Source organism: Euleptes europaea, chromosome 10, assembly GCF_029931775.1.
Source record: "Euleptes europaea isolate rEulEur1 chromosome 10, rEulEur1.hap1, whole genome shotgun sequence".
Lineage (NCBI taxonomy): Eukaryota > Metazoa > Chordata > Lepidosauria > Squamata > Sphaerodactylidae > Euleptes > Euleptes europaea.
The window spans coordinates 64,450,589-64,475,523 of NC_079321.1; the positions used below are offsets into that span (position 1 = coordinate 64,450,589).

The 24,935-nt window shown below is 40.3% G+C and overlaps 1 protein-coding gene across 1 annotated transcript in view; it reads right to left on the bottom strand.

The window, feature by feature from the left end:
• Window positions 1-4,162: 4,162 nt before the first annotated feature.
• The window catches only part of SNX3 (sorting nexin 3), a 23,291-nt gene continuing 2,518 nt past the window's right edge, over window positions 4,163-24,935 (bottom strand). The window contains exons 2-4 of the mRNA XM_056856297.1: window positions 6,645-6,740; window positions 6,338-6,462; window positions 4,163-4,844 (exon numbers count right to left, since the gene is read on the bottom strand). Coding sequence (XP_056712275.1) covers window positions 4,739-4,844; window positions 6,338-6,462; window positions 6,645-6,740 — 327 coding nt within the window. The 3' untranslated portion in view covers window positions 4,163-4,738. The remainder of the gene's footprint in view (window positions 4,845-6,337; window positions 6,463-6,644; window positions 6,741-24,935) is intronic.

Sequence of the window (24,935 nt, forward strand, 5' to 3'; positions counted from 1 at the left end):
AGAGGAACTGCAGTGGGTGGAACTTGGGCTGCTGCTTCTCCTATACCTATAGGGTGGAGCCGAGTCAGTCGTCTTTCATAGTTAACAAAGGCTGTGCTAGTCTGTCATTTAGCTGACAGATTTGACAGGGTAAAGAAAAAGGTACTTTAGTTGTTGTTGTTTTTTCATTTTTTGAAAATTTGGGTAACCAAACATTGTTCTGTTGTAAAGTGTCATGCGGTGGCCTTCAAAAATGTTTTTTTTTTTTAAGTAGCTTGTTGGTGAATGCTCTTTATATGACAGGCAACACTGAATACCAGGTTATCAAAACATTTACTTCAGTTATAACATAAAAGTGGCCTTTGTAATGGGTTTTTGAAAAGTGGCATATACTGGCAAACACATTTTGCATCCAAATAGGCCAGGCCTCCTTTTTTTTGGGGGGGGGGACGAATTGGTGAGCTTTGCTTCTGAATCTTGCCAAAATTTCAGTTCAGTTTAACATCTCAGACAGAAGAGCTTTAAAAACAAGTACAGTAAATGGAGACTAAACAGCAAAACCAAATAAAAGCAAATAAAGAGGATTGATTCAGTGAATGGATCGCTGTCCCACTGTCATAGTGCTGAAACCAAAGGCAATGATGGCCTAACTCTTTGTCAATGAGATGTACAAAAAGGAGACCTGACTTGCCAATTACCGTAAACAGTTTGAAATATCAATGATGGAAAATGGTTGATCAATACAAACCTTTCTAGTGTCTTTATAGAAAATTTCCAGATACTGTTGAAAGCCTTGCTATCTCTCATGCACCCACCACCACCTACAAGAACATATATTATGAGCTGCTTAATTTGATGAGAATATTATGGAAAATGTAGGGAAAAAATTAAGATAGCTGCTGTACATTTCAAGTTTTTGTTTTAGAAACTAGCACTGAGGAAGAAGAATCAGCACTTGAAGTATCATAGACTGAGTAAAACTTCTCTTGTACAAAGTGGATTAACTGATTTGTGAAGTTAAGATTGTACTCATTGTATTTACAAAGAATAAAAATATATTAAAATTTAAAATGGTTGTTTGAAATTAAATGATTTATCTCTATTGAACAACAATTTGCACAATGGCTACTAAGAGTCATAATGGCACTGTTTGGAAACAGGTTTATGAGTTACTTTAATTCCAAAGGTAGGTGCCATTTGGAACCAGGTGAGAACTGGGCCTGGATGTGTTCTTAGACTGCCTGGAAAGACACCCCCCTTCACCCCCAAACTGATAGTTAATTGAACAGTTAACTAGTAAAGACTGATTTTAGATTACACTCGATGAAGATCTGTTAAGGCTATGGATTGAAACTCGTAACTTTGTCTTTTTCTGAGCCAACAGCTCCATCCTCTCCTGGGGCATTATTGTGGAAGGTCCTTCTATTTTCAGAGTTCCCTATTTGTAATAAGAGAACAAGAACCATACACTATAGGCTATTCAGGCCTCCCACCCTCAGCCAGCCCCTTGCACTCCTAGTCCTGAAATTTAGGGAAGACTTGAGAGATGCCTCATGTAGAACAAGGAGATTGAATCATATTCATGGAGGAGAGGGGTATTCATGGCTATTAGTTAGAATGGATACTAGTCATGCTGCATACCTATTCTCTCTAGTATCAGAGGAGCATGCTTATTATTTAGGGTGCTGTGGAACACAGGCAGGATGGTGCTGCTGCAGTCGTCTTGTTTGGGGGCTTCCTAGAGGCACCTGGTTGGCCACTGTGTGAACAGATTGCTGGACTTGATGGGCCTTGGTCTGATCCAGCAGTGACTTTCTTATGTTCTTAATCAGGAGAAATCAGCAATGCTTTGTGTGCTTTACAAACCTGGAAGAAACTCTTGGGATCTTGGCCATTGGAAATATGGTACTCTGTAAGTAGATGAACTCCAGCATTGCCATGCTCAAGTTAGCTGGCAAGTCCATGAACTTTAAAAGGTAAATACAGGCTGAGTATCCCTTATCCGAAATGCTAGAAATGTTCTGTATTTCAGATCTTCCCACATTTTGGAATATTTGCATATACATAATGAGATATCTTGTGGATGGGACCCAAGTCTACATTCAAAATTCATTTATGTGTTTTATATACACTTTATACACATAGCATGAATGTAATTTTAAATAATATTTTTAATAATTTAGTGTACATTGAACCATCAGAAAGCAAAGGTATAACTATCTCATGTCGGCTCAAAACTTCGTTTTCGGATCATTCCGGGTTTTTGGACGTCCGGTTAAGGGATACTCAACCTGTATGTCACTTTCCACAAATTATTTGTGGCATTCGTTCAGCATGATCATGTTTTGATATACAGTAGTCCTAGGCAGGGCCCCTTATTAATGCCAGAAAATACAGGGAAACTATATGTATATGGAAGGGACTCTCAGGTCCTTAATAGCAGCCACGGGGTAGCTCTATCAATAGGGCATCATACTAGCGCGGTCCAGCATGATCTCAGCTAATAGTAATGATCACTGATAAGGTATGTACTAACAAGTACCTTGGAGAAATTCAATTGTTACTTTCTGAGTTCTTAAGCTAAATGATGTTTAAACGGTTGGTTTTATTTGATCTATTGCTTGATGGTATGCCAATAAAGGTATTGAAATTTGAGTTCTTAAGCATATTCAATAAAACTACTTTACTTGCAGCCTTATTTCAAGTTCACTGGGATAGCCCTTTCCATTTGAAATGTTTAAATAGTTCTGAGGAAGCTCTATTAAGGTCGGTGTTCTGTAAATTTATAGTTGAGATCACAGCTACAGCAGCACCCTTAACAAAACAAAGGATTTAGACTTTATGAAAGAAGTCCCACCTGCTTCCATACACATCAGCAGCTGGGTGGAGTGAACTTTTAAGTACACATTGTGGCTCAAAGACACTTTTTACATGACGTATCTACAATTCCCTGACATTGTTTGTATTTTAGGGTTGCTCTGTGTTTGATAGCAGTGGTGCCAAGAAATGGAAGTTTAACTCCTTTTCCAATCTAAATCATCTTTCAAAAACAATATCCCAGCTTTTATAGGACATAATTTAGATTGAGTTAAACCTCTCACCAACCTAAACTAGGTGGCCTAAATGCTGGGTAACATGTTTAAAGCGCTCTTATAAATACCCCAACGCAAGCACAGACCTGGTCGAGACAACTTCTTGCTTCCCTTTTATGATGGGTTATCCAAACTGGGGATTCGTCAGAGGTTTAGTTAGGTGGGTCTATACAAGCTGTAAAATTAGGCAGAAGAATGGGCTGTACTGTTTCATTATGCAGGCAACACTACTTTTGAACATTGCCCCAAGTTAATAGGATTCCTTGCAAACAGGAAAAGAAATATCAGAAGTTAAAACTGTAGACTAAACAGCTGTGAAGGATGTCATCTGTCTGAAGTGGTACATCACATTTTACCAACCTGATATTCTAAGGCTTAGCTGGCTCTCAAACATGCCTCCTTCAGTCCCATTAACATAAGGAGTAGACTATCCACAAGAGTATACACATATCTGCCTCCCTGTTATTAGACGTGCCATAAAGTACTGTAGCGTGGCAGCAACATAAGCTATCACTTCCTCCCTACATTTCTATAGCATAGTTTGGCATTTAAGTTTCCAGTACAGCCTTTTACAGTCTTAGCATATTTTTTTTAGAACGGCTTACATTGAATGTGCAAATACGTGGAGCAAAAGCAATGAAATACTAGTCTTAATCCATAAATTCAAAAGCTGTTAACATTTCCCGGCTGTCTGCTTTCTACAAAGATGGCTTCTAAAAAGTCAGTGTAGACAGAAGCAGTGGCTGATCAAGTACTAGATTCTGAGTAGACAGAAACTTAGCTCTAAGGTACAAACAGCTCAGCCCTATTCGTGTTCACTGTAGAGTGGCCCCTCCCCCACTTCAATGTGACTTACACCGATGTAGGGCTATGGTTTCATTGGGAGAGTCTGACAAATTCGTCTGATGTACTTGTTTAGTACCAGTAGCAAGCGTGGTAATAATTCTAGAGATGCTGCAGCTGTAAGTGGGACTGTATCAGGCTTGCAATATACTGCAACTAAGCACTTGTCCAGAAAAAAACACTTGCCCAAGATATGGAAGAAGTAAAGATCTGTCTCTCTTGATAGCAGCAAAGATACGCAAAATGCATTTTTGTTTTTATTTCAAAACAGTTTTAGACAAATGATCTTAGTATACAAATCTGATTTCTTTTTACACAATATAAAGATAGCTCCCACATTGCTTCTCAGTACAAAGGTTCCCTCCCACCCCACCTTGAGAATACAACTACAGAAGTGCTTATTTTACACAAGGGGTAGTGAAAACAATGCACCATGTTAGTTATCAGATTTGCAGGTTGAATACGAGTTATTTTACAGAAAATTTCTAGTGTCTTAATCAAATACAAGTGAACGTGCAACACTAGAACAGTGCAGGTTTGAGTAAGGCCAAGTCAGTAAACATCACAAGGTCATTGCAAATGAAAAGAGGGAAGAAGTTCAAAATATTTGGACTTTTTTATATAAAGACATTTAATCAAAAACTGAAAGATTTACTTAGAGTTCTTTAATGCCATAAAATGAATGCAAAGACCAAGCAGTGCTGATAGTATACTGAAGGCTTCTTGTGCCAGTTTGTCTGCAGCATGCTAAAACCTTAAGCTAGAAGTCTTAGACCAAGTGTGTTAATCACTAACATTTATGCCAGTTAAGTGTTGTGCAGTATTCAAGCATGTCTTATTTTGGATGGTGTGTAGCTTTTGTCTATGACTTCATCTTGCAAGAACATATGAAGGCATCGTTCATTCTGTGCCAGAGGGTGGCCTGCAACTCTAAAAAAAAATTAAGATAAAAGGTTATTCTCCCAGTGGTTTCAAGTCTCTTCCTACCCCAAACTCCCATGAGAAGTTTCCATTTAGAAAAGAAACTTATATCTCTGAATTTTTTAACCCCCTCCCTGAGAAGCTGGATCATTTCTCTGCACTGAGAAAAGTAGTTCACTGGCCAACCTCTCATAGTACCACACAAGAACAGCATTTGCAATCAACTGTTGTCTTGGTTGGCATCCGTCTTTAACAAAGCACGACCACTAACAATTCAGAAGAGTTTTTGCAGTTGAACGTTGAATTTATAGCAGGATTCCTAAATGTTCTTTCCTGAAGCAAGACATAGTAAAAAGTACACACTAAGTACACACTGTGTGGTATGAACTACTATCATTTTGCCTCAAGCTAGGCTTAAGCAGAGCGCTCACTAAGATCAGGTAACCTACAAAAACCTTGGTAGAGAGACATTCTGTCCAGCCGCAACCATTTTCAGGTGCTGCTGCAGAATCAAGCAGCGGCCTCTCTGGTCCTGCTACCCAAGCTCCTTAACTGAAGAAGGAACCTAAATATGCATTAAACTACCAAGCTAAAATTATGGCAGCAGTAAGGAGATCTGTAAGGAGATGTAGTCAAGAGTGGTCAGCCTCTCAAGCTCCAGACAGAAGACAGCTGAGCAGTGGGGCATGGTCACCTCGCAGCAACATACCAGTCACGCTTCATACCTGCACAACTACTTTTCTCTTAAGACAATGTGTGAAACAGTACTTGAAAGGTGCCCACTTGCTCTTTTCTTCCGCCATTTCTGAGTTGGAAAGCCTATGCAGAGCCTCCTCGGCAGCCACAACTACTAGGCATCTTCCCTGGGTTCTTTAGCTCCCATTACCCTCAAATGGAGCATCACAGTCAAGGCCAGGGTGTGGCAGTAAGCAAGTCTGACTGTGTAGAAATCAAGCCAACACTTCATATTTAGGCAGCTCAAAATTCCCCGAATCTATTTTCCCAAAATTGAACGCAAATGAAGTTACATTACGCACCCTGGAATGCTTATGATCAGAGATTTACAAACCAGTTTTAATATCTGTTCATCATATGGAACACACATCCCCTATCCAGCCCTCCCCCCCGCCTTATTTGTAGGATTCTATCTTTACATGCTGTAATTTCAGCAATTTGCATAAATTAAGCCAAATTGAAACAAAACCCAGGTCACTACAAATACTTCAATCACTGCAGCAAGTGTTAAGCTTTTGTAGACTGTTCAGCTTATATATTCACAGCACTTACTCAACTCAGCCTGGAAAGCAGTTCAGGAGTTGTTAATAATTTGTGCTGAGCTTTGCATTAGCAGAAGCTCTGCTGGCCCGGCAGACATCCAACAAGGTTATCTTTCAGCACGTGTAACTTGGTTAATGCATTGTGGCTACCAATTTAGTCTGATACTTCACAGTGCACATCCCTGAACCTCTTCCCTCCCTCAAGGATTAGAATCTTACACTTACTTGTTTATGAACTGTTCAAGCCCTTGCTTCCTTTCCTCTATAAAAGAATCATCAAATATCCCATCATCTCCTCTAAAAGGCAGTTGGCGGAGAAAAGCTTTTCCAGGTAAGGGAGGTACAACAACCTGAAAGATAGTGAGTATCTAAAATATTAGTTTTATGCTGAAAACGAAAGTGACTGTACGCTCCAGTCACTGTAAAGTCTAGGTTTAGGGCAGCTCACCCTTCAACCCACCTGAGTCATTTTGATCCCTGTGCAGTAAGATCATGCAAGAACCCATAGTTTCCCTTGGATAGTTTGCCTTACCTTACTCTCTCTTTCTAGTTCACTTCGGAGCCATTCAAAGTCACTGTATCGTCTCCTGACGCAAGACTCCTTCAATTTGAAAATAGGAAGGTTTGTCTGAAAGAGATGTTTACTACTGTCAGTTCAAAGAGATCAACAACGAAGGTTTAAGAATAGGGATGTGGGCTCCAACCCCTCCATTAGGAATATCACACTCTTCAGATTCACTGCTGAATTAAGAAAATTGCAAGTTCCAAGCATAAACACAGCTGCGAGTATGCAGAACAGCTTGTCCTAATCTAGTTCCAGGGCCAAGGCACGACATCCTATCATGTAGCCCATTAGTTTTCACTGCCAGGTACGTACATTGAAACCTATGAAGATGGCTCCACAGCCCACAAGTTGCATTAGGACTACACAAGGTGGGTCCACCCTAATCTATTTAGGGCTCAAAAAATTCTTGACCACTAAGAATGATATTTTCAGCCTCCTGTGAGGTCAGCTCTTGATATATCATAATCCAGCCTTATTTGGTTCATACAGTCATTGTCTTGCTACATCTGGAAGTGGCAGAACATTGCTGGCAGGGGGCAATGCCATTTTCATCAATATCCTGGGGCAGCTCATCCCAACAATCTGATTGCCACATTATACTGCCACTGATCCCGGGATATGTCAGGAGAGACGTATTCTGCATACAACAGCCCAGACCTTGCTACATCATCTTTTAGGCAGATTGCAGACTTCAGTGGTAAACTTTATGCCAAGAAGTGTGTTTGTACAAGCGCTAAATATATTAGTACCTCCTTCTATTGCAGTAGCAATTTACTACTTGAGGTATTTGCGATGCAAAGGCATTTCACAGCACTAACTTTGTCGCTAACTGTACATCCACCAGGGATTGGAAGACAATCCAAGCTCTATCATTGCTTGTAAGATATATATGAGTGGGTTACATCCAACCAGCTCTTCTGCTGATGAAAGAGGGAAGAGGTATTCTCTCTGACCATCCAAAAAGGCTATGCTAGGTATCCTGGTACCGCCATGCTCAAGATCCATATGGGATAGAGGCTGTAGTAATGAGGAGAACTGTGAGACTAGGCAAAAGAAGCACTTTTATTAGCCCTTTATACTTAAAAAGTATGGAGGTCGGTTCTTAAGACTTGCACTTAAACTACAAGTTGTGTAACAAACCAAGCAGTTGAAAATGTGTATACTTGTTTTTCTAAGGCATTTTAAAATTACTCCAGACATTCAAATTTGCAATTTGAGCTTTTTATTTGGAAAGCTGGTCAGGAGAGCAAGGAAAGCCCCAGTGTAGTGTTGAAGTCCATGGTATTTCATCACATACAGCAGCATCTGCAAATGCATATGTGAAACTCAATCCAAGCAGCATGAGGAAGGCACTTGCGTTTTCCCAGGTAAGCACAACATTGTTCATTGTATTAATGTCTAAAAGAAAAACCACCCTTTAACAAGTTCCTTTATGCTAGAAGTCACGCTTGTATTTAAAAAAAGATGCTGGCTTTTGTGAAGGTATTTGTATCCCTGGTAGGGAACACCACTGCAGAGTTCTCTGAGAGCACAGGGTAAAGATTCCCAGAAATAAAACACTGGATTATTGCTCTCTGATTTCACCTTTTGGCTTCTTAACTGTGTTTAGCCTTCCAAATTAAGTCATTGTAAGTGTGTAAACCCTGTACAGTTTTAGTGTTTTCTGCAGGTGAGATTTTTACCTTTAACATTCCATTCTCTCAAATTACTTAATCCTTCTTGTTAACTGCTCTTTTATTCAGTAAGTTAAGATCAAGCAGTGAAAGGAGTTCCTCAGATATTTTCCTATTCCTTGGTAACGAAGCCTATAAAAGTTAATCTCTGGACAGCATTCAGCTCACAGGCACAATGTTAGGTAAAATGAGCTGTACTTGTACCCTCCATTTTTCCTTCTTTGAACTTTTGACATAATCATGCTTATACTTTAATGCATTCAAATTTTCCCATCATTCCCAAATAGCGTCCTGTTCCACAAAACTATTAAACAATCACTTGAAGTTTTGGCAAAAGGGAGATTTGCCATACTTGTCACCTTAGAATATGAAGAAACTGCCTCTAGAGGGTTCAGTGTTCACAATGAATGCAATATTTGTTTTTGCAATTGCACTAATACCTTTTGAAACATGAGACTAGAGCCACCTACAACAGACTGGTTAAAACTTCAGCCTGACTTGAAATGAGATTAGAGAATTTCAATTCATACATTGGTGGCAAATCTAGGTAAAATTTTGGATATGGCTATTTTGTCCTCCACCCTCCACCAAAAGTAGCAGTTGATGCATTGAAAGAAAACTGGCTCGTACTAAGGGTACAGAAGCAAGTCCTATTAAAATTGGCCCCAAATTAGAATAGATCTTCAGTCTGATTTGAAATGAGATTAGAGAATTTGCATGCTAAACCCCCAATTCATACATTGGTGGCATATCTAGGTAAAGCCAGCGTGGTATAGTGGTTAAGAGCGGTGGTTTGGAGCGGTGAAGTCTGATCTGGAGACCAGGTTCGATTCCCCACTCCTCCACATGAGTGGCGGAGGCTAATCTGATGAACTGGATTTTTTTCCTCACTCCTACACACAAAGCCAGCTGGGTGTCTATTGTGGGGAGGGGGAGGGAAGGTGATTGTAAGCCCGTTTGAGTCTCCCTTAAGTGGTAAAGAAAGTTGGCATATAAAAACCAGCTCTTCTTCTAAAATTTTGGATATACCAAGATCTATTCTAATTTGGGCCCAATTGAATAGGACATGCTTCTGTACCCTCAGTACTAGCCAGTTTTCTTTCAATGCATCAACTGCTACTTTTGCTGGGTGTGTGTGTGTGGACAGAATAGCCACCAGCAGGAAAGGGCTTGTTAAACCTTCTTGCAACCGCAATACCGATCTTCACTGGCCATTTTCTGCCAGAGACTATAAGAAATGCAGTTTTCTTGCACAAGAGGAATACAAAATTCTCATCATCTCCAATTTAAAATGGCTAATAGATTGGGATTATACCTGTGATTTCAAGAAGACTTCCCTGCTGTGGGTTACTTGAGCACTCAAGTACATTTGAGCATTATTTATGCAGATGAAGGCAAGCTTAACATGCTAAGAATTCAAAAGCAGGCATAGAAATGTAGCCTTAGTTTCAATTAGTGACATGGACTGACACTTAACCATAGATAGCTGTTTTGAAAAGGCATTTGAACCAAGGGGGAACCACAAAGGTGTTCTGGGAGACAACTGCAGGCTTAATGTGTCAGGCTGCTTAAGGGAGTAGGTGGCTGGACATCAGCAAAATATCTGCATACAGCAGCAAAGGGGCCTGGAAGGCAAGAGCAAGGAGTTGGGCTGGATATGGAAATGAATAGGAAGCCACTACAGGAACTTACACGAAGAATGGACATCACATGGTCTTAATGTGAAGAGTGATGGTTTGGGGAACAGAGTTCTGGACAGAAACAGCAAGATACACCTTTCTAGTGTCCCAAGATGATCACTGCATGACCAAACTTGACAGAGTAGACAGAAAAGACTTTGGCCTTAGTAGTTGTTGTTACCACCTTCTGACATTATATTCTCAAGTAGAGGTGCAAGCGCACTCTTCTTTCAATTGCCTAAAATGTTAAAGAACACGCCTGAAGTCAGTGTGTAATGGCATAACCTTTCAGCTATTAGAAAGCACACGTCCAGGAAAAAGGTCAGCTAAGCTGCCACCTTCAGAAAACTGTCTTACTGGGATGGACAGGTGTCTGATAGAAAGGGATCCACTAATGAAGACCAGGATGCTGGTTACATGACAGGAAGTATACACATACCAAACCAACATCTCCAACTAGCTCCTAAAAATGAGAATAGCTGAGCTACTTTATGTAGCTGTATTCATTTGTTTCACACCATGGCTAACAAAAAAACATGACAGCCAATGAGCTTACTCAGGGGAGAGAGACATATAATCGGGACTCTCCCCCAGAGACAGATTTTGCATAACAAGTTATGAATAAGTAACTTCAGCAACTTGCCATCCCATTTTAAACTGAATCAGACCATGGGCTTTCAATGGCTCACCAGGTCTCAGGGAGAGGTCTTTTACATCACCCACTATCTGATTCTTTTAACTGGAGATCAAATCCAGGACCTTGTGCATGCAGAGCAGATGCTCTACCACTGGGCCACACTGGCCAAGATGACTTAGCGCCTTGAACTGTGCTAGTAATCTGTTCTTCCACCCCAAAAAGCGAAACACAGAATTAGTCCATCAGTCACCAACCCAAGACATTAAGAACCCTGCCACTGAATCAGAAAAGTGTTTAAAACTATTACCAAAAGGGCAGTGGTAGTATTGTATTAGCAGGCGAATTGGTATGATGCATATGCTGCTTTATAGATCTTCCCATTTGGCCACTGATTTCTACTTAAAGGTCTATGCCTCTCCCCTTCAGAGAAATATAATTCTACACATAATAATTTTATTACCAAAGCACCATTTTTTATGCTGTCTGTTGGTATAGGACGATCCTATACATTTAAATGTCAGAAATTAGTACAGGGAATAATTAAAATCATCACCACTGGAAAGACAAATTACACATAGTATTTGACCAAAAGGATCATCATAAATCCAATAAAGGAATGTGCAAGTCCATGAACCTTATATACACACAACAAGGCAGTTATTTGGAAGTTATAATGTACTTCCACTGCCTCCTGCTGGTTAATTCCTAGTGGTTAACACTTCATTTGCTTTTTTGGTACCTTAAGAACATTTTTAGAATTTGCTAGAGAGAAGAGAGTTATTTAGAAGTGTTATAGGATACTCTCAAGAAGCCTGCTTGAGGTAGCTCACAAAGTAGAACAATGCAACAATAAAGCAGAAATGAAATCAATACTAACAGCCACAAGAAAATTAATAGTCGCACTAAAGGCATAACAGCCTAGGGCAACAGAAATTATTAATAAAGCAATTTTACCAGTGAGCACAGATCAGGTAAGATGCAAACCACAGAATAAGGATCAAAAACCTGAATAAACATAAATGTTTTGGCCTGGTACCTAAATGACAGCAGGACAGACACTAGGCAAGCTTCAAGGGGAGGGAATTCCAGAGATGACAAACCACCACCAAGAAAGTTCTACAAAGTTTCTGCCTGCCTCACCACAGAAGTTGGGTATTACAAGAACAGGGCTTGGGAATGAGATCTTAACTGGCAGGCTATGCAGTATTGGAGAAAGTAGTCATTCAGGTATCCCAGGTTGGGCCCCTGAGTCCCTAAAGGTCAAGAATCAGCACTTGGTTTGTGCCCAGAAACTAACATGACTGACAATGCAGTTGTTTCTAGTAAACAAAGGTCTGATGCCTTATAAAATAATTTGTCTCTTCTGGACTTTATTAAGACATTTATATGCTGCCTCTCCCAGCCAACAATGGCAACTCAAGGTGGCCTAAAAAACCAGGCCCACAGGTACCAAACAAAAACAAAACCGGCGTTTAAACAGAAACACAGTAAACTTTTACCTTAAGAATAGTCTTATTGACTCAGGGCTGAACTAATGCCAGATACCAATTTGCTATGGGGCCTAGAAGTTTCATTGTGGTGCCGAGGATTTTCATCAAAGATTTTATTATATCAATTCGCAGCAATTCTTAGTGGAAGTACAAAAGGTTGGATCAGCCAGTTTTTCCACTGGTGAAAAAGGGTAGAAGGCAACTCCTTTTACCACAAAAAAGGCTATGGACAAAAGTAATGCAGAACAGGAATCTAAAGAGGATGGGAATTGGCTAAGACTGGGCAAAAAAGCTGGCTGGATCGAACCCAAAGTTTATTATTTTGCATTAGAATATTTTGCTGTATGACAGAATTGTGCATGAAGTTCTTGTTATAAGTAAGTTTACACTATTCATTGGTGGTGAATTAACTCATTTCTTAACCCAACCCTGCCTATACTGGCTTTAACAGTCAATTAAATAGAGTTTTTAAAAGCAATTCTGGAATTATGAGAAATTGGGGAGAAGTTATGCTAGAGGTAAAGGACAGCTTTTTGTTGTGGTGATAACAACCAAGGTTAGCCCTATATTTATTTACAGTTTGATCTAGAAAAGTCCTTTGGTACAGTATAGTACAACTTATAAAACCTAAGCAACAATGAGGTTTCATGAACTTCCTCAGGGAGGCTGTTAAAGAGCACAGTGCGATCACAGGAAAACTAGTGTGATCTAACCAGGGAAGACAAACCTGGTGGTGTGATGGAATCACAAGCAGCATTTGTTGAGAGGATGGGAGAATCACTCCTGCAGGTGTGCGGGTCATGAAGGGAATTAAAGGGTAGTACTCAGCACCTTGAATCAAGAGTTGTTTCATTATGGAAGTCTCAGGTGCCCGTACCTGTTAAGAGTGACCACAGCATTTTGTACTAACTGAAGTGTCTGGGACAGTAAACACAGCTAAACTATTACACCAGAGAAACCTACAGAGAACTGATACTGTGTGACACTATCCACAATGTAATGTGACTATGTAACATGACCAAGCCAACACACAGAGAGAAAAAACATTTCATTAAATGGCTTGGCTACACTGCACATGTATTAGCCCCAGTGGATTGAGTACATTATACCATCAACTTAGTATAATCAAGGAATGCAAGGTAAGGTAGCCTTGCAGGTGTATAGTACAACCTAGGGAGGAAACTGATGATGTGATATTCAATATCAAGCTTCAAATACAAGAACTGCTCAAGTATCATGCAGGATTACAAGATAATGTAAGCAGATCTATGGAGATTTTAGAAAATTCAACAAGGTTCTCCCCACCATATCGACCTCTTCCCTCTTCATTTCTAGTTTCATGACATATCTTTCAGCAAACACTCAAAAGCCCAATGAAGCACGATCTCTACAAAAAGCTACAATAAGTCAAGGATAAAAGTCTGAAACTCAGAGTTAAGAGCTTTCTTGTTGATCAGGTAATGTAGAATATTAGCAAGTGTTCAGATTCTCTCAGTGTTAAATTATCAGTTAGTTGCTAAGCTATGACGGGGTAAGTTCACACATAGCTCACCTCTCTAGCTAAAGTATTCAAATAATCAAGAGATAGGCTATCAGTACCTCTGTGTCTAGTGCCCCATGGCACCACCTTGAATAAAGTATCTTATGTGAAAGGATACCTATAGAACCTCAGAGTTTCCTGGTCCCGTTATCTGGAACCTCTACTTCTGAAGTCAAGGTCTGTTCTCCCTCACCAAAAGATGCATTGATACAAGTCAAGGTAATATAAGGAACTGATGGTATAAAGAGGAGGGCCTCGTCTAATATAGTCAGGTACATCAGGTCAATCCTGGAAGGAAAAACCCTTGAGACACTCACTGCCTTTACTAAAGGGAACCACAATTAGGAACCACTATTAGTTTCATTACTGTATTTTTTTGCTACAGATGACTTACCCCATTGTCATTAACATTATTTTGTTTATTACTATGGCAGGAACTTATCTAGGATTACAATATCTATTATCTCACCTAGAGATGTAAAAGTTCTGGAAATTTTGAAGCCATGTAAAAATATTTTCAGGAAAAAAACAGAAGTTTTGCACACAAAAAACAAAAACCTGAAATACATGCAATGTTTACTTTACTTTCAAACGCCAATTTTTATGGATTTATCATAAATGCATCATTTATAATATAGCATATAAAATTATATTTGGCATATTTGTGGAACTGAAAACTATAGATCTGTTTTCAGTAAGAAAATGGCAGGTCTACCCAGTCCTTGAAAAAGCACTGCAAACCACTGCACTCTGTGCTACCATACCACATGTACTTTAATTGCTGCTGTATGAGAGGTAAGAAAAAATAACAACTAAAGCTAGAAAACAAAACAAAGTATATTATTTGGATGGAAGTTCTCATAGTCACATTGGCTAAGACTACCACTGTATTTAGATATAAAATCAGGGGTCCCCCAACCTTTTTGAGCCTCTGGGCACCTCTGGAATTTTGACACAGTGTGGTGGGTGCCGTCACAAAATGGCACTCCCCCTTAACAGCCCCAGAAGAACCCCCTCCCCATGCAGCTGTGGCTCAGCTGACTGGAGCCTGGCCATACCTGGGCTATAGGTCTCCGGGGCTCCTCCTCTGGGGAATCCCCCCATTGTTCCATTTAAGAGGCATAACTTGCTCACACACTTGGTTGCTGGAATCACTTTCATCTATACCTGATAATGCCCTCATCTTGATACTTTGCATGTCTCCCCTTTAAAAGACATTTTCTGATTTTTATTCTGTTATGGATCTGAGAATTCCTCTAAGTCTACATCTCAGACTTGAAGCAACACTTTATTACCACCCAGTCAAGGACCATCACTGCTGGTGGGAGAGTCACTGCTGCAACTGCTGTCCAGTTATTGGATTTGGGAAAGAATGCTGCTTTGTGCCCCCACCAGGCAGAACAGCATGGTATAAATTAAGGAAATAAGTTTTCTACAAGCAGTATTGCAAATACATCCAGTACTAAAGTGAAAAACAACTGTAAATTGGCTGCAGCTAATACTATCTTAGGACATTACATGTGCCAAAAGAACAAAAATATTCCATGGGAATTTCAGTGTTCCCCAAAACTTCCCCACCAGATCCTTAAATCTTCTGTCTCCCCGCCCCCAGATCTTCACATATCTAACACACACACACAGTATATTGTATATGTGTGCATAGTTATGTGTAGTTCCAGTTGAGCTGTATAGAATACCACTTTAAAAACTGGACTGGGCAACTCCTGTGTAAACTTTTGTCTGTTCTCTTCCTTCCATGCCAAAGCAAATGTTTCCCAGCATTTTCAAAACCAAGTAGTACACGTTAGCATGGCATACTACAGTGGACTTCGGACTGCTGACACCAGCCCGCAGAATTTAGTTCCTGAGTGAAGGATAGCACTAGATAATCATGTGGCAAGTAACTCTTTGATGTTCAGGCTAAACCAACGTTAAAGGTCATCACAACTTTCAAGCTAGCAACTCCAGACAGAAGAAAAAGTTCAAAAAGAATGGCTAGGAAAGCCGGAAGAATACCAATTTGACTCTTAATATGGGAAAGGGAGGGAGTAGAGGAATAACAATATTAAACTACTTTTTTATTTTGGGGTAAAAAAAGTTTTTTAAGATCTAATCCATTATAATTTGACAGAGATGAGTGACTGGAGAAAATTATGTCAATGTGTTTTGTTCGGTCTCTGTTTTTTTATTTCTTTAATAATTTCTTTTTTCTCCTTATATTATTAATATTATATTAATATTACTTATCGAAATGTATTAAATAAGGGGAAAATATAACATTAAAATAATCACCTATTAGGATTAGAAAATATTAATACAAAGGAGATACCAGATTAATGTAGGGAGGGAGGAAGTCGGTGGGGAAGTCAATTATAACTAATTGTATTTAATATAGAAGACATACACCTAATAACTTTTTAATTTTTTATTGATTCAAAGATATAGGATGTATTGTCAAATGAAATGTATAGCAATTTCTGAAAAACAATAAAAATATATATTTAAAAAAACAACAACTTTCAAGCTAGCAATATGGGAATGGTATTTCTGCATTTTCTGTTCCTTGGCTCAAACATCAACCATAGGGAGATGGAACCCAAGAAATCAGAAGGAGATTGAGACTTGGAAGGGCAGCCTTGAAGGAACTAGAAAAGACCCTTATGTGAACGAAGCATTGATCGAGAACAAGACCAAGATAATTCTCCACTACTATGTCTGGATGTGAAAGCTGGACAATGAAGAAAGCTGAAAGGAAGAAAATTAACTTGAAATGCAGTGTCGGAGGAAAGTTTTACCATGGACTGCCAAAAAAGTGGGCTAAAGATCCAGGCTAGCCTGATCTCGTCAGATCTCAGAAGCTAAGCAGGGTCAGTCCTGGTTAGTATTTGGATGGGAGACCACCAAGGAAGTCCAGGGTTGCTATCCAGAGGAAGGCACTGGCAAACCACCTCTGTTAGTCTCTTGCCTTGAAAACGCCATAAGGGGTCGCCATGAGTCAGGTGCGACTTGACGGCACTTTACACACACAAAGATCAAATCAAGCCTGAACTCTCATTGGAAGTTAAAATGACTAAACTGAGGCTATTGTACATTGGTCATATTATGAGAAGACACAAGCCACTGGAAAAGACAACAATGCTAGGAAAAGACGATGGCCTATGAGATGGATTCACTCAATCAAGGAAGCCATGGCCTTCAGTTTGCAAAACCTGAGCAAGGCTGTTAATGATAGCACATTTTGTATGTGTGTGTGTGTGTGTTAAGTGCCTTCAAGATGCTCCCGACTCATGGTGATTCTATGAATGACCTACCAAATGTCCTATTGTTAACAACCTTGCTCATGTCTTGCAAACTGAGGGCTGTGGCTTCCTTTATAGAGTCAATCCACCTCATGTTGGGTCTTCCTCTTTTCTTGCTGCCTTTAACTTATCCTAGCATTATTGTCTTTTCCAGTGACTTGAAAGTTGGCCACCTGCCCAGGTCATCCTTAGCCATAGGGGCGAGAATCATTCTGACAGGTACACCAGTATGTCTCTGTTAGCTCTGGAAGATGTCGAGCTACTTAGGGCTAGGTTCCCTAGTAATACAGAATGAGAGCACCAGACAATCTTGTTCAATACTGTCTAGTCCAAGCGGCAGTGGCTCTCCAAGGAAGCTGGGGAAAAACCACTCTCAACATCTCAACATCTGCTTCATTAGTTCTTTTAAATGGAAATGGAAGCTGGGACTTTCTGCATGTTTTCCTTCCTTAATTATCGGTGGCTTTAGGAGGGCTTGCTTCACTTTATATAAGCTGCATTTCCCCTTCCCTTCCCCAGCAACTCTTTGAGTGACCTAGTTGTCTTTGAGCCCAAGTGCTTTCAAGTTCTTAATATGGCTTTGGAAATTGTGCAACTGGGGGACTGACTTATGAGAGTGGTTCATTTGGAAGTAACAAGAATACTGCTGTACATAACATTTTTCCTTCTTCCCCATCCTTTTTATTAGTTCTAATCAAGTCTGCCCTGAACTCCAGAAGTCATTCATGTCACTGTATACCAATCAATATCTTGGATAGTACGCATACCAAGTACAGTTGTCCATTTGTTTGTGTCAGTGGGACATCCACCAACTTCTGTTCTACTAAGCACATGGCGAGTGAACAAATGATCAAGAAATTAAAGAAGGGGTAGTGTGTTCCCCTCCAGCTGTGGGAAGCAGCACAAGTGTAGTGCTTGATGCCTTTCTGGGGTGCCTGATGTGGGAGCAAGTGGATTAGCAGGTCTCCAGGACACACTACCAGAACTCTTGCTTTATAGAAAACAGTGCTGTTTAATTTACAGTGCACAAATACAAAAGACAAACCGTCACGTACACTTCTCTTCCACTACTACTTCCCAACCGCACCAACACAGAGTTACATAAGCTTATATACATTCCCAGCACCTGATACCAATTAGGCCACCTGTAGACCTGGCCACAGTATTACATCACCTTACTGCTTTAAACTTGTTAGATGCAGTTCACCTGGGACCATGCAAGGCTATTGCTCCCTCTTGCATCAGCTTAGATGTCCCAGATCTGACAGCTACCTGTCAGCTTTCTCTGTCAGATTATTATGATCAACTTGATACTCTGACAGTGCCAGCTCTGTGTGTCTGCTTTGGGTTGCCATATACAAGCCTCTGTCTATGCCACACTGCTGTTTTCCCTGGGTTGTGAAAGGCCTACCTCAACAACTCCACATAAGATTTTAATGCTGTTATCATACTCTTTCCTTGGCAAACTGCTGAAAGAATGTGGCATTAAGATTGGGATCTATCCAGAGAACCACTGTTCTCCCCTCCCCAATTCCTAGAGATGTCAAAATGCAAACTGTCCCTGGGTTTCAAGTGCCCCCTTATGCTTACTCTAATGCTGTCTGCCTTTTGAGGATGCCAGATGCCTGCCTCAATCAACTGTACAAGTACGAATTTTAATTGCCTATAGAACTTGAAATCGTCAGTCTTCCTGAAATTTAGTAGGTAGGATCCCTTTAAGAATAAGTCTCTATAACCATCACCTAACTTGAATGGAAAAGAAATTTACAAGCAAAAATGCATGTCCCCTGGAAACTCATGGGGGGGGGGGACGGGACACATTGCATGTAACATTTTTTAAAACAGAAAAATTGCATAGCCTTAGATAGCTTGAAGCCATCTGGAAAAAGCATTCTTACATGACATTACCAAAATCAAGTTTAATGCCATTAGTGATCACATGATCCATGGGACAGTCCTTGGCTAATACCAGTGCCAAACCAGACACTGTGAAGACAAGGCTGGCAAAGAACCAGGAGCCCATCTTATGCACAGGCAATCTTAGAAATGCAACATATTTGACACCCGGCAAGACATTTCCAACACCAAAAGCCACCACTTTCTTGAACTATTCTATCTGAATTGAGGCCAGAAAGGAGAGTGAGATCCTTCTTCCAACACTGGGGGGAAAGGCTGTTCAGAGAACTTTAAAACAGAGATGGAACACTGGGACGGATCCAAAGGAGCATGGAGAATAATGAACTTCCTACCTTCCCTCTCACTGTATGTACAGAAATAATGCTTCCAAGCACCAGGAGCAGCACCAGAAGCAGGGTAGGGATCTGCAGTAAGAGGGGCAATCAGCAAAACTGTGCCTTTCCCCTGGCAGAAGACAAGGCTTGAATCCAGAACAGTATAGCAGTTACTATACTGGAGGTGAGTGACAATCTACACTAGTGGCTTTCCTTATAAATAATAAATATACTTTGTTCTAGTTAAGGATGCCTTACAAGGTGGCAAATTTTTAATTCCAAAACCCATCTAATTAATAGAAGAAATTGTTCTGTTAAATGCTAACTGACCACAGCAACAAAACCAGAAATAAGCAAGCATGGCATAATGGTTAGAGTGCTAGACTAGGATCTGGGATACCCCAGGCTCAAATTGCCACTCTACCACAGAAGCTCATTGAGTGACCTTGAGCCAGTCAGACTAAGCTTAACCTACCTCACGAGGGTTATGAAAATAAAATGAAAGAGGGGAGAACTGTGTTATAAGCTGCTTTGTGTCCCCAATGGGGAAAAAAGCAGGACATACCTAAGTCATTTTTAGTCACTTCTGCTTTAGCAAGACAACAAATCTATAGCAAGGCTTTCTTTAATTGTTCCCAATTACTGCAGCATTCATGGCATTCTCATATTATACTTGAATCTCAGTGAGAAAGGCAGGCTACAAGTGAAGAAAATAAAATACATTTATATCATTTTATGGGTACATAGTATACTTTCAGTGAAAGTATTTGGGACCTTTCACTTTTGAAACTGAAGGGGTAGGGGATTTATAAAATTAGGCATGGTGTACTGAATTTCCTCTCTTTCCCATAAGACTAAAACGCAGGGTTCCTCTAATGAAAGATCAGGTCTTTCCATAATTATCTTCTGGAATTTGCTGCCACAAGACATAGTGATTGCCATTTGCTTACATGGCTTTAAAAGGGATTTAAATTTATCATTCCTAACTTTGCCTCCCTTACCTGGATGGCCCAGGTTAGCCAGATCGATTCTGAATGTCTTTTGCCTTGAAAACCCTACAGGGTCACCATAAGTTGTCTGTGACTTGACAACGTTTCCCACCACCAAATTTGTCTACCAACTATGATAGCTAGTTGAGACCACCCTCCCAGAGGCAGTGGGCACCAATCTGGTTTGCCATTGCAGCAAACAGTATTCTAGATGAGGTGGTCTCTTGATCTTATCCAGCAGGGCTCTTCCAACAAGTCTCAAAGGTTTTTCCAAAAATAAATTCAGCCGATTTCTTTCTCCCACCCCCATTAGATTTCTATGTCCTCCATCATCAGTCTTGTTAAAGTTCACTTTTTTCATCCACAAAACATCCAATAGAGAACCCAAACCCTGGTAACTCTATACAGATATGCCTACTTGTCCAATATCTCAATATTAAAATCAACCATTTTAAAAAAGTTACTGTAAGCACGCATATAGATTATCTTACTGTACAGTAGAGCATTAAAAATACAAAGCATTTCTTTAACTGAAAATCTACAGACATTATTGCACATCTGCAGTTACCATTATCACCCGTCTCACATAAAAGGAAGTCTGAAGTGCTAGTAAAGTGAAGTTTTATGCCTTCTTCACCTTCAATTTCTTCACTAATACAGCATCTAGATTCCTTCGTAATGGAAAGCCAAAAGGGTAAGAACAGGATTTGTATTTAGTTAGAGAGCATTATAACAACTTATCAATGAAGCTTTTCTTGGATGGAATGTTTAGGTAGCAATTACCTTTAAAGATCTGAACAGGAAGAATTAAATCCATGTGCTTTGTATTAAAAGTTAATACAGGTTAAGTGGTAAATGTAATAAAAGCTTTTAAGTATCTAATTTGAGGCGTATCTAAAGCAGTTTCCATTAGAAGAATCAATAGTAACTTTAAAGTAAAGTCATAGAAATGCATTTGTCCTTGTCTTTTGTGAAGGCAACGTACTCCAGTTGTGTGCGGATTCATGTAGTTGGTACCAGCCATTGCTACAAAGCCTTCTAAGCTCTCAAATCAAGTGTAGTCTACAAATTAGTTTTAGCCTTGGGATTCTGAGCCACTTAAGGACTCCCTGCAATACATATATAAATGGCATAAAAGCCATACAAAAATCTCAGTGCTTCCAACAGTGTTGTGGCTTGGGAGAAAATCTGCCTTGGTAGGCCCAACAAAGCTCTCATGGTGATATAAGTCATTGACTGCAGGAATTCAAATTATCAGTCCAAGCAGACTCCAAACATCATATTGAATATAATTATGTTATCTTTAAATATAAAGACACCAAGGAGGGAGAGGAGAGCGAGCACCCTTCACTGTGGCTTGCAATAAGCTTCAAAACTCCATTTGAAACAGGAATCTATTTAAAAGAAAGGGATGGAGACAAAAAAAGGAACTTCATACAAGAACCTTAAGTCATTTGCACCCCATGATTCAATTAGGCTCCTAAGTAGAGACACAGCACACCACAAACAACATCTGTACAGTAGTTTAACCGGGTATGTCTTCTATACTTTGGGGACAAGACACGCACATCCAAAAAAAACCCCTCACACACAGGCGTTTCCAACAGGATCACAAGAAGCCAGGTGTTTCATTGCTACTGGCAACCAAGTTGCCGTAGATATACAGGATAGAAAACATGTGACTTCTCCCTTTGTAGTCTGATCCATCACTCTTCCGCCCAAAAGGAAGTAGACTGGAATGCCAGAAAGAAGTTCCTTCTCTTGCTAGCACTTACAGGTCCTCTCCTCTTTCCTTCTCTCTCCTATCCCCACTCTGACCCAAACTGGTTCTTCTGTTCTGTGGTATTCTAAAGGCTAAGGTGCATAAATTCACTATGGTTTTTAAAGCATTCCCCTGCGCGCGCGCACTCAGGAACCAACTGAAGGACACTAAGAAACACAGGTAACTGTTACTATTGTCAAATACTTTTACAACTACTGATGAAAGCACATGCGAGCAAATTTTAAATAAACTCTTGAAAAATCTCATTTGAAGTTCAAGGTAATTCTGGCTTCACCAGCCTTCCTGAGGCTCCATTATTTTGCTTCTTTTATTGCAAGGGATGAAAACTTAATACACAAGCTGCTGATTCTAATGAAGCCACCCAAAATGCACTGCTTCCCATTTTTTAAATTTTTGTTCAAGTCCCTGCTTGGTTATAAAGCTTACTGTGGGAGCCTGGGTAATGCTCTCCACCTAGCCTACATCATGGAGTTATAAAGATTAAAGCAGACCAGATGGTATATGGGGGGGGGGGGTAACAAAGATAAGAGCCCAGTTATGTTTTGAACTGAACCTTGCAATCTGTCAGCAGCCACTGCTAGACTAGATGTTACGCAAGATGACTAAAGTATGTCCCAAGCAACATTTGCAACCCAAACTGAAGTTAGCTTGGTGCCTCATAGCCCCCTACAGATAGTGCAGCATTGTCACTTCAGGAATCATCCCTGTATCTGGAGACAGATAAGGTTGCAACAACAACACTTTTTACAATTTCTATCTGGTCGAGAGTCTGCTGATGCATTGTTTTCTCCAAAAGGTCAAACAGCCCCTCTCCCTGATGCCAGGCCATTACAGGTTGGGAAAGTGATACAGGCAGAAGGCTTGAGCCCCCTTTCCAGATCCATCAAGGCCTCACGTCTGTGCATGCCAGAGTGTAAGCTCCCAGCATGGAACTCACATTTGACATAACGTGCAGTTAGGTCTTGAGCCTTTTGGTTAGAACGCGATAAAAATGTAAGGACAATGACAACTTAATACAGTATCACGTAAAAAACACACGGAGTGCACCAAATTTACAATTCAAATTAAGAAGCATCCTGGTTTTACTGGCGGGGGGGGGGGGGAGGCCCGGGGGCAGGAAGAACTATGCCACTGGGACAGTTTCTAAAGTGAACTTCCTCTTATACAGCTCATATGAAATGTCACGATATTGGGCTCAGTAACGTTTACTTCAACTGCCAGCTGACTTCCCAGGTTTAATACACAGGTCTCTCCAGCCCTCCTACCAGAGGTCCTTTTGATTGGTGACATCAAGAACTGAATCCAGGGACTCTTAAGAAGCCAGGAAGAAGAACGTGTGAGTCTACATTTATGAACATACACAGAATTGCACTAAGACAGGCAAGAGTCTGCACCTTAGATTTATCAACATGTTAGCCTGTAGATGTAGTTTGTATTATCACCCTCAGCTTTTTTAAAAAACAAGGCAGGGAAGATAACAAGAGTAAATACTAGAAAAGAGGTTCTTTACTTGTTTCCAGCTGTAAAGTTCTTTAAATACATCAGAAGGGCTCTTAGAGATTAGAGAAGCCTCCTTAATCAAAATGTTTTTGTCAATTAAGAGTCCAGGAAGTGTTGCATTTAGGAAGTCTAGTCATGTGGATATTCTTTGGGCTCAATCTTTGCGTCTCAATTCCAACCCATGACCTCAAAGTCTATGTGTAGGGTGGGGAGTTCCTATTCATTTCTGCTGAGCTCTTCCCAAATCACACAACTGGCAGCCTGCTGACAACCAAAAAGTAGGAAGAACTATATAGCCTGGCTGTGATCCTTGATAGACTGTTTCTCAGATTCAGAAGGTCTAACAGCCTTCAGACAACTGACAGAGTAAAACTATCAGTCTGAGATTATCTTTTAACAGGGACAGGATTAACACCGTCAATGTGTAGTATTCTTCAACAGAATATAATCCCAGGTTACCTACAGGAATGCTGGTTAACAAGCACAGCACTATTTTCATTGGGGAGGAAGGATCAGCATTAGTCACATTCATCTTGATGGACCGAAACTACCTGCATATTCATAGGCCATGAATATGTCACCAACTACAAGACAATAGAGACAAACAGCAAGTGCTTATCATGCTGTGCTTGGGATCTTTCAAGGGGTATCTGAGTGGTTGGTGCTGGAACTAATTCTGCACTAGAACACTAGTCCAATCCGAAACATTTACGTTCTTTTCTACTACACACCAAGCGCTATAAACAACTGGTTCTGATTATTCTCCCAATACCTGAATAAGTGCTGCAATAACTGAAGCACTGGAAATCTCTCAGGGACCTTTCTTCCAGAGTGAATATAAGTCTATTTTGGTAACCAGGTGTTACCCAACCTAGGTGTCTATCAAGCTACAGGGTCCAGGAGTGAACAGGACAGAGCCAAAGCATACTGTATTTCTGGAGCAAAAAAAAATACTGAAAAATATTCAATTAGAAGTACCTGGGAATGAAGTTGGAATCTTAGTGTTTTAAGCACCCTGTCACAGGAGGCATAATAAGCATTTGACAGTGTTTTGAATGTTCAGAGTGCTTCACAACTAAAGCCTTGCTGAAATCCTTACAACAACCTTGCGAGGAAAGAGTTATTCCCCATATCTTGGGGGGGGGGGCACCGAGAGAGAACACCAAGCTTGCCTAAAGCCACCTAGTAAGTTTACAGTAGAGTTCACAACTGGTTATTCTTATGATTGTATCTTGTTTTAAACAGGCCTCTCTATAAGAATTATTCTCCTTTCTCACCAATGGGCACCCAAAGTAGCTTAAATAATTCTCTTTTCAATTTCACCTTCACAACTCTGTGTGAGGAAGTTAGGCTGAGAGTGTGTGACTGACCCAAAGTTATTCAGGAAGCTTACATGGCAAAGCAGAGACTCAAGCCTATTCTCCCATATCCTAGTTC